This window comes from Magallana gigas, chromosome 10, assembly GCF_963853765.1.
Source record: "Magallana gigas chromosome 10, xbMagGiga1.1, whole genome shotgun sequence".
Taxonomy (NCBI): domain Eukaryota; kingdom Metazoa; phylum Mollusca; class Bivalvia; order Ostreida; family Ostreidae; genus Magallana; species Magallana gigas.
Window position 1 is genome coordinate 6,434,394 of NC_088862.1, and position 17,287 is coordinate 6,451,680.

Sequence of the window (17,287 nt, forward strand, 5' to 3'; positions counted from 1 at the left end):
AAACATAAAAGAAATGAACAAACAACAAACTCATAGAAAAGGGGAAAGACACTGCACAAATAACAAAATCATAGAAAAAAGAGAATGACAAAAATAGATATATTCTTACGCAGTAATTTAAGATAAAACTCTGGAAAAAAATTCAATTCAAACGTAAAAAAAATGATATAATGATAAAAAAACCCAAAGAAAACTCATTTAAGGAACAAGAAGAGAAAGTGATTTTTTTTTTTAAAGTAAGGTATCTCTTTTTTTATCATTCATATTTCAAGATCGTCTCTTAGGGATATGAACTGAAATATTGCAATTGAATTGAAGAGTTTGACTCACCACGAATTTTTCTTAGCTCAAGTTTATTTTTTTCTTCTAAATTACTTGTTTTATTGTAGAGTTGTACATGTATATATGTACATGTATAAATGACAAACATTTTTTAAATTAGTATATAAGTGATCGTTACTCATGTAGCATTATAGGTAAGTCTTATGGTAATACATAACTTATAATAATACAGGACGACTTCACAGTCACGTGTTCACTTGGAGGTAAGTAGTTGATTTTTTCGCTCAGGAACTTTCTGTAAATTTTGTTGAATTTAATGGTTGTTTTTAGCGAAAAAACAGCCGGAAACATAGATTCACAACTAAGGTATTTGTTACTGATAGTTTTGTAGCAATTAATTATTTAAACCGTGTACTTTGAAAGTGTTTTCTATTTTGACTATTTAGTCAGTGATTAGTTCTCAGTTCTCAACACGGAGTCAACACAGAGTCGCTAACAATGGCACAAAACTCGATGAGTGAAACCTCGTAAATATTACACAATTATTAACGGTGGCAGTCCGAACACTCGTGGTACGAAAGAAGACAGACAAGAGCTACAACACATTTTGGACTTGTTGGAAAAACGGACAAAAAACGTAACAAAATAGACAACTTGGAATCCAGGCTGACTAAAATAGAGGGTATCTTTAAACGCCTTGACGTCATGGAAAACAAGGTGGCAAAATGTGAGACATCAGTCTGTGAATTAGAAAGAGAAACGAAGGAAGTGCGGAAAAGTCATACCGAGATGGATAAAGACATGAGCGGTTAAAGCAACCTGTTTGATGGTGCGGCAAAAGAGATGAAGGAAATATAAAAAAAAGTAAAAGGAAAAACAAAAAAAACATGAAGAAGGATGTGACGGATGTGAAAACGAAATTTAATTCAAATAGTAATGCGATAGGCCGTATTAACGTCGAGCTGGAAGAGATACGTGACGAGCTAAAAGAGAATATGCTGGATCTCCGATGCCGTTCCATGAGAGACAACTTACTCCACTGTGGCATACCGGAAGAAGAAGAAGAAGAAGATTGTGAGGAGACGATGAGAAGATTCATGTGCGACAAGATGCATGTCCGGAAAGATATTAATTTTGAAAGAGTGCACAGAATCGGACGAAAATCCTCTAGCCCAAATGCGCGACCACGCAATATCGTCACCAAATTCTCGCACTTTAAGGACAGAGAGTTGGTGAGAAAGCAGGCTCCAAAAACGCGGAAGAGGACTGCGTCTCAACCAATCAGATTTCAGTATTTGACATGAAAGTGTGATAAATATGATTTTTGGAGAGAATTGTCATTGGTTCGCCTGTTACCCAATCCATTTGAATTTTCTGTTTAAATTATGTATAATGTCTTTAAAAGACGTCAATTAAGAAAATAATGATTTTATCAATTGAAGTATCTTAAAAAAACTAAAGAGATCAATATCTTGACAGATTATTTTACGAAATTTAAATCTGTGTAAGATATAATCGGAATTTTCTCATATTTATCCATTTTTTTTCAAGATGATTGATTTTTATGAATGTACATGTAGCATCTGTTGAAGATAAAGGAAAGGCAAATATGCTGTAAAATTCTTTATCAAACCCATTTTTACAATGTTTGCCTTATATTAAATAGGAACACTGTAAAATCTAAACAACATATATTTTTAATGTTCATAAAGATTGCATCGAAAGATTGCAAAAAAATACCACGAATAACAGCGTCAGAAGGTTAATGAGTTGTTAGTAAGCAATGGCCGTTATCTTCATGATCAAACTATGTACAGTTAACCATATATTTATATAATTGTACATGAATTAAATATACAGACATACTTGATGACATTGTCACCTTGACATCAGGAACCGCAGTAGAAATTCCCTCTTTGGGTGACCAAACTCCCACTGCTTCGTTGACAAGAGATCCCTTCCGGACAAGCACAAACCTTGTTGCAGTACAAGCTATATAACCTAGTCACACAGCCGTAAGGACATCCATAAGAACCACAGGGTTGTAGACAGTTCGAACACTCTTTCACGGTTGTCGTGTTCGAATTATCCAAGCCGCAAAGAAGACCCGTGTACCCAGTTTTACACACGTCTCGATAGAACAATGGGTTGGTGAACAGCTCTCTTCCCTCCACATATATCAAGACATTGATCTTGGAACACGAGACCTGTGTACCCAGATGTGCAGCCGTTTTTACAGATTCTATTTGTTCTGTAGCACGTTCCGTTCCCGCCACATTTTCCACAATTCAGAATACAGTCCGTTCCGTTATAGTTACCGAGGCATTCTGAGTCATAGAGACCTACATTTATGAAATTTAAAAGAAGATTTAATGGTCAACAAATAAACTATCTATTTAAAAAATTTTTATATGATTTTTATTAGCTTTAAACTTTATTTAGAAACGAGAAATTCTTAAAATTGAAGTTTCAAATAATATCTCATACAGCCTTATACAAAAATCGTTTTATTAAGGAAATTAATATTGAAGTCTTAAACAACGAACATGCAGGTTTATTGCTCTATTGTCTCCCATTAAAAAAAACTATTTAATAGTGGTTTGAGGAGATGCATCAATGTATAGGTTTACATGATATTGTGTAAATTATTGAAGATTAATAAACTCTTTTAAGGTTTTTCAAAAGTCATACGACTTTGAATTACACGTATGTAATTATTTTTTTATTCATTGAATATATTTTGTCTAGATTGATAAAACCGACTTCAATACTCGCGCATATCATTATGATCGGCGGGGAAATTTGTGTTTATGATGGTCAGCAATGTACTTCAACTGATGTAGGTACTGGTCGAAATATATTTGTAGAGGATATGGTAATAAAACCTGGTAAACCTTTGGTGTATGACCAGCAAGTAATTCATCAAGTGAAAGTCAGTTCCACTTTGTCGCTTTCTCGGACAAAATTCTAGTAATTTTAATTCTTTTATTTTAAAAAACTCACTTTTTGCATGGAACATGGAAACTTAAATGCACAAGTATCATTTATTAATATGTTTGAACAGATGTCAAGCTTCTGTGCATCAGACATATTTGATCCTACATGTACTTACACAAGACACAAAACTCAACTTTAAGTGATGATATGATGATGTGAAACAATGACTCACCAGTTAAATTGACCGACAAGATCATGAAATGTTAACTATTAAAAGGTCATATATCGCACACGTATATTACACTAGAATTCAGTACTATTAAACATTAGTGTTACTTTTAAGTTCTATGAATTGGTTTTTTTTGTTTTGTTGTTGTTGTTTTTTTTACAAACTATGACATCCTGTTTGCCAACTCTTAGAAGGACACGCACAGGGTCACAACTCCTGAGGCAGCGTTGCCTTTAGGCCAGTGTGTTCAAGAGTAGGTATACTGCCGCAGTTGGTTTGTTGTTGTTTTGCAGTTTACGATGTTCTGGTTTCTAGTTGTTGTATTAACTTTATAATGCATAGGCTTTACAGTTTTATATCTTAAACTAATTACATACATTGGACAGGCTACTAGTACATACAATACACTAGTAACATACTTCATTACAGTTACATACATTGCGAACATCCCTCAGACATGTTACATACCTTAATTACATGTACATAGTAACATTTCTAAAGTTATAGTCACTTCATGTTTCACTATTAAACATTCCTCATATACTGTTGCATACCCTAGACTGATAATATACATCTACATCATTCTTGAATATTTATTTCAGACTTCTATCTTTATATACTTTAAACCAGTAGCATACCTAAAACTAGTTACATAGCTTGCACTTGATATTCATATATCTTAAACTAGTGTATATAATCAATATATCAGTTTAATACTAATGTCCCGTACTATCAAGAATTCAGTATTTGTTATTTCATTTTTTCCCTCTGTTTGCATGCAGACAATTTGTTTTCGTGGTGGGTTTCTCAACCTTCCTATTGGAGTGTGTGAACTATGACATCCTGTTTGTCAACTCTAAGAATGACACGCACAAAGTCACGATTCCTGAAGCGGTCGCACCTTTCGGCCAGTGTGTTCAAGAGTAGGTTTTTTGCTGTTTATCTACTTGTTTTTAGTCGTTCTATAAAATACTTTACAATGTAATGGCTATGTGTTAACTTATCCAACACTTGTTACGTACATCAGGCTATTGAGGCTAATAACTGGTACATATATTTTACTATTAACAAACCTCAGACTAGTAACATACAAATTAACCTCAAACTACTTGCATACCTTAAGGATTTGTCAAATACCTCAAACTTGTTATGTACCTTACACTTGTAGCATATTACAGATAGTAACATACTCATTAACATATTTCATTTCAATTACATACCTCAGACAATTAAGAACATGTACATCAGACTATATGTAGTAACATACTGTAAACGTATTATAATTAGCTTGTACGTTATTTGGTGGAATATGTTTTTTTAACAAGTTAGCGTGGATTTGAGATAGCGCATATGTGATTGTACCTATTTATCTACTAATGCATTTTACATTTTGCGGTGTACTTGATATAGCGGACGGCGATTTCTGCCAAAATCGCTTAATAGAATACACAGCCAAATGTAATACGTTTACAGTACCTCAGACTTTTACCTTCCTGTACCTTAGACCAATTACATATTAACTCAGACTACTTACATACCATTGACTACTACTTTTACCTGTTTCATATACATGTACATTGTAACTCATACCAGTTACATAATCAGTATTCATGTGTAGTGTGTAATATACAACCAATAAGGCTTAACATTCATCGTGAAGATTTATCATTGAAAGAAATCACTGAGTCTAAAGATGCCTTTTCCTGCTAATTATATGATATGTCAATTGTTCATTGTAGGTTTGACTTTGGGATCACTGTCTGTGTGCTTGTGGCTTTTGCCTTTTGGGTTTTCCGACTGATCAAGGTTCTATACAACATCTTTAAGTACTGGGAGATTCGCTCCTTTTATCTCACTGCCGTCCACATAACTACTGTAAGTTCTGGTAGAAATTCTTCATAGATAATTTAGGTTTCATTTCTAATTTGGTAGAAAAGTGTTTTGATTTGAGGTGTCTTTTACTCACATAGTGTGTTTAAAAGAATCAATAAAATGATGCAAAAATTTTGTAAACCGAAAGAGAAAAAAGTATTGCATGAAACTTTAATAAGCCAAACTCCTAAATTACTTTTAAGAGGTATATAATATGTATAATTGTGTACCAGTAAGATAAAATGTGAAAATGCACATGTATACAAAATAACCTATAATACATTCTGAATAGGGGATTTCTATTATTAGGACCTATGTGAAAATCATTTCCAAATTTTAATGTTCTTTGAAGATGATATTAAGAGACTCCTGTATGATTGTAGACTGATTTGACAAACATGACTTGGCATGAAGTCCAGCGCCGGCTTCTGGAGGTCCAGAAAGAGCAGCAGATGTGTATCCACAAACATGAACTCACAGAGCTGGGTAAGTTGTGTATCCACAAACAGGAACTCACAGAGCTGGGTAAGTTGTTTATCCACAAACAGGAACTCACAGAGCTGGGTAAGTTGTGTATCCATAAACAAGAACTCACAGAGCTGGGTAAGTTGTGTATCCACAAACAGGAACTCACAGAGCTGGGTAAGTTGTGTATCCACAAACAAGAACTCACAGAGCTGGGTAAGTTGTGTATCCACAAACAAGAACTCGCAGAGCTGGGTAAGTTGTGTATCCACAAACAAGAAGTCACAGAACTGGGTAAGTTGTGTATCCACAAACAGGAAGTCTATGAGCTGGGTAAGTTGTGTATTCACAAACAAGAACTCACAGAGCTGGGTAAGTACAGTATAAGTGTATATTCATAAACAGAAGAAGCTCACAGAGCTGGTTTAGTAGTGTATTCACCATCAGAAGCCTGGCTGAAATTAGTGTTCCACATACAAGTATTTTATTTAGCAAGTTGATATTTTCACTTGTAGCATAATGCTAATGAACATGGAAAAAGAATGCATATTTTTTTTTGCAACATATTTTGCATAAGACTTTACCGGTTATTTTTACAGACATATACCACCGGATACTCGGGTTCAAAAACTACATGATTGCCATGGAGAGGAAATCCTTACTTCCATTTAAACATAGCATTTCCTTAATGGAAGAATGGTAGGTGACCTTAATTCCTCTGTTTTCAATGACAAGTGGTATTTATTTGGAAGATTATTCTGTGTAACAAAATGACTTTTAAATACATGTTTGACACTGAATTTTTGTTTGCAGTGCTTTCTACAGCATTGGATTGAAATATAATCTGGACTTCTTGCTCTTCTGTAAGTACATATATATAAAATAAGTTATATCAGTCTGAGAAGACTCCGACAACGGAGTAAATGGAAGTGATTTCTCAAAAGTAAAAACACTCCGAAAAAGGAGTTTGGCGCATGCGCAGTTAATCAAAATATCACATTTTTACGTGAAAATAGAGCACTCAGGAAAATTGATTGTGCAAAGCGGATTATTCATATGCAGGTCTGAAAATACATTTAAATGCTTTATAAGACATTTTTTAACAGAATGTATTTGGCAAAAATATACGTTTGTTGGGAAAATCAAATTTTATTTGCTGTCAAAGTTGGTCAATTCTGTTTCCGATGATGAAGCCAATAAAGTGAATAAATTAATGTTAATTCCATGATTTCACTATTATTAAAGATAATGTATGTGCTAGGGTGTGAAATACACTTTTACTTTGAGTTTTTTATCCCGTTTGTAGTCATTACACCCTTCTTTTGATCACGCGCTGACTCGCCAAGTCGGCACTTCTTAAAACCTTGTATACATCGTAATTAGTCGTATTTTAAAAAAAACGTCATCTATATTAAAGGCTTGAATACTTACATGAGTGCCACATTTAAATTTCAATCTCCATACTTCCAAGTTTTAATTTGAAGTCTGATTTTCTTATCTTATAAGTCCTGGTCTACCAGGTGTGAGTTTTAATATTTGTATGTATTTTTTCTGTTGTTTACCGAAACATTTCCACATTTCTTTTGAGGTATAAATTTAAGATTAATCATTTCTGAGTCGTTTTCATTTTTTTTTCACGCTTCTGAAGGATTTTAATCAATTTTTTCAGTCACGTTGTTACGGGAAAGGGAGGCAACTCTCCATTATTTACATTAGCTACAAAACGGAAGTTGAGAAAAATCGCAATCCATGACGGTGTCAAATACTCCGTTTTCGGAGTTTACTCTTTTTTCGGAGTCCGCCCAGACTGTTTATTAGAGGAAGATTTTTATCTTTTAGAAAAATGTCAATTATGTTTATGGAACTGTTGAACACTTTTTGACATACACCTCAGTGTATACTCTGACAACACTATTCTTGAAATAGTTTTTACGCCCCCTCCCCCCCCCCCCCCCCCCCCTTTGAAGAGGAGAGAGCATATTGATTTGCTGCTGTCTGTCGGTCGGTCAACCAACAGTTTCCGTTCATTTTCTTCACAGAGGATGCACATATTGAAATGAAATTTGATATACAGGTTTATCATAATAATATCTAGGTCAAGTTTGGTTTTGGGTACGATTGAGCAATTTCGACAGAGTTATGCACCTTGGACGTAGAAAAACTCCTATTATTTGCAGTTTCCCTTCATTTTCTTCCAAGACGATGCACATATTGATATGAAATTTGTTTTACAGATTTATCATAGTAATATTTAGGTCAAGTTTGATATTGGATACAATCGAGCAATTTTCAACAGAGTTATGTGCCTTGAACTTAGAAAAATTTCAATTATTTGCAGTTTCCGCTCATTTTCTTCGCAGAGGATGCACATATTGAAATGAAATTTGATGTACTTGGTTTATCATAGTAATATCTAGGTCAAGCTTAATTTTGGGTATGATCAAGGATTTTTTGACAGATTTATGTGCCTTGGGCTTAGAAAATTTCAATTATTTGCAGCAGTTTCTGTTCATTTTCTTCGCAGATGCTTCCAAGGGAGGGGGACATGAGTGTTTTACAAACATCTCTTGTTATTCATAAATTCATGATAAAAATGTAGCACATTTTTTAAAAAACAAAATATTTATATCTTTAATTTTTGTTTTTCAATTTTCACATAGATTATTGACCAACTTAGTTTTCATTGGTTTTATTGCATGTGTACATCTTTAGAATTCACTAATTTTTTGACAGACATTTATTATTTAATGTTTTATTTCTATGATAGGGGGTCCTTGGTCACCTTTTGAGAATTACTGGAAGTTGAAGGATGACTTCAAAATTTATCATAAAAGAAAACAGTTGGCAGAAGAGTAAGTGGTCTTTATGTAATACATGTATCTTGTTTATTCAGACCAAAAGTTGACCAATATTCCTGAATGTTGAAGAAACGGTAGTTTAAATGTAAACCTCTTTGAAAGAATAACTTTTTTTCAAATGTAAAAACACTTATAAAGATTTTTAAAAAATATTTAAAAATTTATACATCAAATACCGTCAAGACAAAGTAAAAAAAGTAAATGTTTTTCTGTACAGTACTATTACTATTATATGAATTACTTGTCGAAGGAGTTATTTCTCTTTATGACTCGGTGAAATTTTCACAAAGTACATGTATGCTTGCATAAAAACAAAAAATAATGTTATTGTAATATCTTTGATTTATGTACATATGTCAACAATATATCCAGTAGAGGTTTCTGCAAAGTAAAGATACATTTTGTGTGAATTTTTTTTTCTGAAATAATTAAGAAAAATTTTCACTTTTATAATTAGGTTGTCTAAGAAAATCCTATGGATCGGCATTGCAAACTTTGCCCTTAGTCCACTCATTCTACTATGGCAGATCCTATACTCTTTCTTTAGATATGCGGATGTAAGTGATGGTTTTCATGCAGTTTAGAAAAAAAAAATATACATGTACAGTTGAACTTCGATATCTTGAACACTAATATCTCAAATACAATTAGTATGCCGAAGTTAGTTGTAAGTTTGAACCACTTATTTTCTAATTATTTTATCCTCGATATCTCGAATACTCTAATATCCCAAAGTTTTTAAATTGTCCAATCTAGTTCGAGATAACGAAGTTTGACTGTAGTTTATATTAAAGACCAAATTTTTTTACACATTTTTAAACAATGGAAAAATAATAATTGTGATTGAAAAAAAAATGATTTTTTTCCCTTAATTATTATTCCTTTTTTTTTTCCTTCTGCAGATTTTGTCAAACTTTGACTTGTATTGTAAACTTTTGAAAAAATCAATTTTAGTAAAAAAAAAAAAAATGAAACTTGCTTTGGAGATATAGTTTAGAAATATTAGATAGAATGATAAATTAGACAGAATCTTAATCAAAAGAAATTCTAGTTTTTGAAATTCAAATTGGCCAATTTTACTTTTCAGACACTTAAAAGAGAACCTTCAATGTTAGGATCAAGAAGATGGTAGGTCAATCCTATGTTCATTTTAAGAGGGCTGAATGATTGTTGCCATTTTTTAGACTATATAAATCTCCTTGAGATGAAGAGCTCCATTTAAAGATATAAAAAATTGTTAAAATTTTACAGCAACATATAATATACTGTAAACCAACTATTATTCGCGACAAATTTATTTAGCAATTTACCTGAGATGAACTGGTTCGCGGCGAGTAATTTTTACAGCCAAGCCTTATCCACACTTGTTTTTTATGATAACTACGTGTATATGGCAAATACTGGTCCGTGGCGAGAAGTATTCGCGACAAATAGGCTCTCGCAAATTTTTCGCACGCGAATAAAACTAAGTTTACAGTATTTGTATTTTTTCTTTGCTATAATCATTGTTTATGACCAAAAATATCTCATTTTTAAAAATTTACAGGTAGATTTGATGATTTGTTGACTATCTAGCCTCCTTAAAATCAAGAAAATCATTATGATATAAATTTGACCCTACATTTGCTAACGATCAAACGCTGATTGTAATTATTTGGTATTAATTTTAATCATCTTATTCATCCAAATTCTGTTACAGGTCAAATTATGCGAGACTTTATTTACGGCATTATAACGAGCTTGATCATGAATTTGATGCAAGGTGAGAGTGATTAATCTCAGAGAGTTTACCTGGTAAAAATCCCCTTTAAAAAACATCTTATATTTGTTTAATACAACCTACATGTAATTTCATGTTTCTTGATTTTTTTAAGGCTGAATAGAGGCTATCGATTAGCCAACAAATACATGGATATCTTTACTTCACAGCTTATAGTTATATTAGCCAAGTAAGTATGCATTTATTTGCTATTGAATTCATTCTTTATGATTAATATTACCTAGATGGTTTAAAAATTAATATTTTATTGATATCAAAACATATGGAGTTTATGCTGTTTTTTGTTCTGAGAATAAGTGTATTTTATCTTAGAAATACAGGTATATTGTTCTCTTTGATTAAGTTTGCTATATCTTACAAGAGAATAACACTCTTTAAGTGTATTTCATTTGGCAGTTTTTTTAAGTTTGCTTTATCTTGCAGGATTTTTGAGCTATTTGATGCATACTTTATTTTACAGGAATGTGGCATTCTTTGCTGGTTCTGTGCTGGCCGTGCTGGTTGTGCTGACTGTGATTGATGAGAATGTGCTGGCTGTGGAGCACGTGCTGACCACCATGACAGTTGCTGGTGAGCACAGTGCACTTTTTGTCATTTTTTTTTAAATTTAAATTAAGAAAGTATTTTGATTTCTAATTTATGCACAATGTCATGTTATTGCTGAAATTGGATGGATTAAACCTGTGGCATTTCCAATTTTGCAGGTCTGATTGTGACAGCATGTAAAGTCTTTATACCAGATGAGGTAATGCATGATTGAATTTAGATCCAAGTTATTAACAAAATGACAAGTTACACGAAACATTGTCAACTGCATGACTAAGGGAGTGGTGAACAGTTTATACATGATGCATATACCGGTAATTCTGTATCTGTAGAAAAATTTTGAATGTCTATTTCTACACAAACAAAAAGTAATGAAAATATTTATGATTTTAAATACCGGTAAATAATATATTTTGTGAATCAATTCAAGTTTTTCCAGTAAAGAGTAAGACAAATGCTGCTTTAAAATATATATGATTGAGATGCTAGTAAACTTCGATTTTGTTTCAAAATTAATAATTAGTGTAGTGTTAACTTGATTGTATATTGCTCTATATAAAGTTTATAATTATTTGGAATTTCTATTAAATTTATCAGACATTTTTCATGTTCATGACATGCTATGACCAAATTATATAAGTAAAATTTGTCTTAATATTCTTGTTTCATTTTTCCAATTTTGTTCAGCATTTAGTGTACTGCCCTGAGATTCTGATGAGAAACATCTTGGCCCATGTCCACTACATGCCTCCTGATTGGTCAGGCAATGCCCACACATCCAAAGTCCGCAATGAATTCTCCATATTTTTCCAATACAAAGTTGTAAGTCATATACAGTAAAACACAGTTATAGTGAGCATGCTTATTATAAACTGATGTTTACAGCGAAGTGATTTTCATTTTCCGTGACTATATTACATGTTGTAAACTTGACGGATATGACAAATTATGCTTATAACAAAGCAAAATCGACTGTCTCTTGTGCATTGTTATAATTGGTTTTACTGTATAGTATTACCTATGTAACATTCTCTTTTTGAATTCCTCTATATATTGATTGATCTAACAATCCCTACATTGTATGAGGAAATTTCTGTTTTCTTGTATTTCATAATAAATAAGAATGTACAGCAAGTCATTTCATAATTTATAGTTAATTTTCCTCTATAAATATTCATGTATTAATAGGTTGGTAGTCAAAGCTTCCAATGAACTCTTTTATCATTGTTTTAGCCGTACTTATTCGAGGAGCTCCTCAGTCCCCTTGTTACCCCTATAGTACTCTGCTTTTCCCTGCGTCACAAATCGATGGAAATCGTGGATTTTTTCCGTAACTTTACGGTAGATGTCGGAGTGGGGGATGTGTGTTCCTTTGCACAGCTGGATGTCCGCAAGCGAGACAACAAAATGGATGATAGGGTAAGTACATGTGTAATAATGGCCAATGCTGATATTTTTTTTTCAAATAGTGTTATAGATTCTCAAATTCATAACAAAAACAAAAATGTGATGAAGTTTAAAATCGCTTTAACTTTTAATTAAAAAGATAATCGATATGAAAACTAGTAAATACAATGAGTACAATGGAAGTATTTTCTGCTGAAATTTAACAATTGTACAATTTTAACAGGACGAGGAGGAAGAGCCTCAACCGTCCCTGAGGACCAACATGTTTACTCCAGACCAGAGCCCCTCACAGGAGGGCAAGATCCAGATGTCCCTCATGCACTTCCACGTAAGTGTTTGAGCAGTTTAATCTGAAAAAAGACTTGTCAAGTATACAGTATATGTATACAGAGAAAATTCTTGAACAAGTAAAACATAATACAGTGCTGTTATCCTGAAAGCTGACAAAGGTAGGATATGATACAGGATAGAAATGAAGTCAAACTCTATCCCATCCTGCATCTTGTAGCCAATCAGATTCGAGCAGAAATTTCAGAGTGGTTTTGCGAAACGAAAATTACTTTGGACTGATGCACAGGCAAATAAGTTACCCCATTCTAGAGAGTTTTCGGTTTTATGTATGAATAAGACATTTCGATTATTACATTAGTCCATTAATTGTTAATAAAATTATTTTTTTTTATTTTTTTTATTTTACTCATATTCCTAAATATGGATGGTATGAGATAGGATAGGATATAGCTGTTTTGCAGAAGAGGATTCAGGATATAGGATAGGTTAAGATTGCTTTGTCAACTTTCACGATAGCAGCACTGTACATGTACTTTGAATAACATACATGTACTAAAAAGTAATATTCGTTGGGATTTAAAATTACATTGTTTTCTTCAAAATATTTACCAACTTAATTTAAAAGAACTGTATATAATATAAGTCAAATTTTGCCCCTATAATTCGCCATTTTTTAAAGTATTTCAGGTACAACAATTTGTTGTGTTAGTTTTTAGAAGAGTTGACATTTTAGGCTCAAACCATACATGTACATTGTCCTTTGTCAAATTTTACTGTCATTGTATGTTTAGTGTGGTTATTTTGAACAAAAGGGGAAAAATGAATCCCCATGAAATTATTTTACCTGGATGAAATTCATTGAAATTTCTGCTTTTACAGTTTACATATTCTGTTAGTATGGAGAACTACATACATAACATGGTATAGAGAAATTAATTGTTCATTGCATGATTGTGTGTAAGTTTAATGATTCTAAAGTTGCTCTGATTGCATTAAATTTTACAGCTTACAAACCCAGAGTGGAAACCTCCCAAGGAATGCAGTCTGTTCATCAATGACATCAAAGAAAAAGGTATTAAATACACATGGTGTTTAATACATACATTTATTTATTTTAATTACTGTATACAGGGTTATTTTCGCCTCTTTTTAGTCCCCTACCGGTTTCACCGGAGGGGACTATAGCTTTCCTTTGCGTCCGTCAGTCCGTCTGTCTGTCTGTCCGTCTGTCCGTCTGTCTGTCCGTCTGTCTGTCCGTCCGTCTGTCTGTCCCACTTCAGTTTTCCGTTGTTTTTTTCTGCATGCGTTTGACGAATGATGTGAAACTTGCTGAGCAGCTTAAAAATATTAAACAGCAGACCAAGTTTATACTTTTGTAACGTCTGGTCAACACAATTTCCAGAAATTTAATTTTTTCACTCCAATTTTTTTATTGATCGGGTTCGTTATCGGTCTCAGTGTGTACTAAATGAACGAGGACATTATGTGGTCAGTAAAATAATAAATAATATCGATCATTATTTGTATTATTACATTTATCATTTCTAATAACAAACAAATAAGTTCTGTAAAATGGTGTCAAGTATTGTGTAAATTTTAACGGCAGGGTTTTATCATTATTATTATTAAAATCGGGTTCGTTATCGGGTTTGGGCTGTTGAATGATATTTTGCTTTGCTTCAAATATGTATTTTTCGAATGGATTTTTGAGATTGTTTGCTGTTAATTATAATCATTTTTCTTAATTTCATACTAAACAATTACTACATTTATGATAGGGTATATTTAATATACAGGGTCTCAAACTTTTGCCATTCTCAATCAAAGGGGTTACCGGTAGGGGACGTGTATTGCTTATGCAATACTCTCAGAATGCTTGTTAATTTTGCCCTTCTTCACTTGCAAACAGTTTTGTCTCCTTTTGAATTCACTCAGACAAAGTTGTGTTTAAAGAGAGATGAATTGAGACATTGTAAATTTGTAATTAGCCCAGTCTTAAATTCGCCCCTGGTGAAAGGGGAGAAAATATAACAATGGTGAATATTTCCCTGTATATAGTACATGTAATATGTTTATTAGATTAAATTTGTTTTTTTTTTTAAATTATTAGAACATTTATTGAAAATATTAGAAGGTAATTAAATTTTTCATTTTGTTTAACAGCCAATAGAAACACTACTTCTCTAAGCATCTTTAACCCTGTGACCCAGAATATGGTGATGTCATCTCAGGGGTCCCTTACAGGGTATCTTTCTGGACTACAGCCCAGCGGAGCAGGAGCCCTGGGGGTAAGTTTTATAAGACTGAAACACTCAACATTATTGTGCATGGGAATGACTCTAAATTAGTAAAATGTTTATTGGCTGTTTTGTTGAATCGTGACTGGCTGTTTATGTACATGGACACAATTATTTCTTTTAAATAGTTTATTAAGTAAAAAAATTTCCTTACGTTTTTTGGGGATTTTTTTGGCTGGTTTCTTATCCATATCATAGCTATATATTTTTTTATATGCATGTTTGTTTATTTGAAAGCATTGATGTGTTATCATATAATTCAATGGTTGCAGGAAAGTGCAACAGACCAGGTAAAAATTAGAAACAAGACATTCATACCTCCCTTTACACTGCACTCAGAAAATCAGATGCTTTATATGCTGCTCTTTGCTATTCTTCTTATTATGCCCCCCTTCGAAGAAGGGAGGGCATATTGCTTTGCTGATGTCTGCCGGTCGGTCCACCAATGCTTTCCATTCATTTTCTTCACAGAGGTTGCATGTATTGAGATGAAATTTAGTGTACAGATTTATTATAATAATATCTAGGTCATGTTCGATTATGGGTATGATCGAGCAATTTTTGACAAGAGTTATCCCCCTTAGACTTTGTAAAATTCTACTTATTTGCTGTTTCCAATCATTTTCTTCACAGTCTGTGTCAAGTATCTTAAAAAAACTTTTTTAATCATTGAAAGCACAATAGAGTTTTTCTTGAAAATAACTTTTAAATCCATTCTATGCAAGGAACCTTGTTAGATATAATTATAGCTTTATCTATACTGCTACCGGGTATATTTAAATAATAGACTCAAATTTGTGGACTTTAATACCGAGAAATTGGAAGAGTATTGTCTTTTGTTTTATATATTTTAAACATAATTGGTACTTGAAGATTCCCAAATTTGTTTTTATTTTTTCTCAATCAAGCTTTGCTAATTAATAATGAACGAAAATTCCTTTTAAAAATCCAGAAATCATCAGGATTTTTTGGATTTTACAATCGTGCGCATGCACATTACATGTACATTCATGCTAACTCATGGGAGGCTCTTTAGTTTATGTTTCCCCAATATCACACTTGCTTGGATAAACTCAGAAGCGATATAACAAATACGTGTAAATTTTCATTAAAAATTTGTCATATATTCTGTTCATCAAAGGAAATACAAGAGATAACTCGAACTCAGTGCATTAAATATGAAAATTTTGAGAGTTCCGAATGTTAACATGGTGTGTATATTCGAAGCGATAAAAACGTTATTGAAAAAGTGTTGAATCCTTCTTAAAAGACCACAGGGGCTTGTCACGAAGTTTTAACCCTTGTATATCTCTATTTATATCAACAATATGGTGTGTCGATGTATCTATTTCGTAAATGTCTGGTATCATATGCAATGTCAACCCGTGCATGCACAGGTCCAAGTCTATTGTTTTGTATAAAAATTCTTTTTACCATTTCAGTACACCAGCCTTGCGTCAAGCATTGCCATACAGAGTGGCATGTACCCCCAGTCTACTCAAGTGTCCATGGCCCCCAGTGTGAGTTGGGTCCACCACAGGCTCCGGGGGGCCATATCCACCGCTGAGGGACCCCTGGAACGGTCCATCGGTGGACCAGTGGGAACCATGCAGGGCTCGACCAGCATGATCGGCAGTGGGTTGGGGGGATACCACTCCATAGGAAGCTCCAAGCCGAGTGTGGACGAGGGCTCACTCGAACTGCTGTCACATGACATGAGTGTCAGCGCGCTGTACCTACACGACCTTCAGTCTCGCAAGCAGAGAGGTCAAGGTCAAATGGGATATGAAAATATAGAGGAAATGCGGGCTAGGAACCTGTGGCAGAGACAGGACAGTAACCAAGGCCCAGTGCATGCTGGGATGCCTAATATACAGGAGAAGAGGGAAGAGGAGGAGAAAGATAGTGGAAACACGGAAACCATTGCTAAATCTTTCTAGTGCCAACAAAAACTCCCACAATGCATAGCTTCTTGCTGGCAGCCACTTACTGTAACTAACAGCTCTTTGTGCTGACTATGTGTCTGTGACTTATATATATGCCAGCTATCTGTATTGTGCTATATCATGTGGCATTACATGTACTTTCACCATGTGTTAACCTCATGAACTTGTTGGATTTTATTTATTGACATTTACTTTGTTTTATTGCATTCAGATAGACATGTACGTACATGTATGATATAAGGCACATTAACCAATAAATACGTGTATAATGTGTATTATGCTCCTAAAGAGGACATGAGGAACTTTTCATGTAACATAAGCTGAATTGTTTATCTTGATATGTAGAATTGAACAGATAAGCTTTGTCAGTATCAGTT

The 17,287-nt window shown here is 33.3% G+C and overlaps 2 protein-coding genes across 2 annotated transcripts in view; one reads left to right on the top strand and one right to left on the bottom strand.

Annotated features, from left to right (window-relative positions):
* The window catches only part of LOC117683449 (ankyrin repeat domain-containing protein 17-like), a 199,767-nt gene that overhangs the window by 47,485 nt on the left and 134,995 nt on the right, over positions 1-17,287 (bottom strand). The window lies entirely within an intron of this gene.
* On the top strand, positions 1,170-17,183 carry LOC105331580 (autophagy-related protein 9A). Its single transcript, XM_066073418.1, has 20 exons — positions 1,170-1,514; positions 4,169-4,371; positions 5,188-5,323; positions 5,704-5,806; positions 6,385-6,484; positions 6,599-6,648; positions 8,553-8,637; positions 9,101-9,200; positions 9,731-9,771; positions 10,343-10,405; positions 10,518-10,592; positions 10,884-10,993; positions 11,128-11,168; positions 11,657-11,791; positions 12,203-12,388; positions 12,600-12,704; positions 13,673-13,739; positions 14,831-14,955; positions 15,237-15,254; positions 16,407-17,183. The coding sequence occupies exons 1-20, from the start codon at positions 1,170-1,172 to the stop codon at positions 16,902-16,904; spliced, it is 2,586 nt and encodes an 861-aa protein (XP_065929490.1). The 3' UTR covers positions 16,905-17,183.

What these genes read in the sequence shown, in the direction of transcription:
- LOC105331580 (XM_066073418.1), top strand. Translation starts at nt 1,170, where the DNA reads ATGAAGAAGGATGTGACGGATGTGAAAACGAAATTTAATTCAAATAGT. An exon ending in ACATGAACTCACAGAGCTGG is followed by an intron (nt 5,807 to 6,384) that starts GTAAGTTGTGTA and finishes TTATTTTTACAG; the next exon opens with ACATATACCACCGGATACTC. An exon ending in GACCACCATGACAGTTGCTG is followed by an intron (nt 10,994 to 11,127) that starts GTGAGCACAGTG and finishes CCAATTTTGCAG; the next exon opens with GTCTGATTGTGACAGCATGT.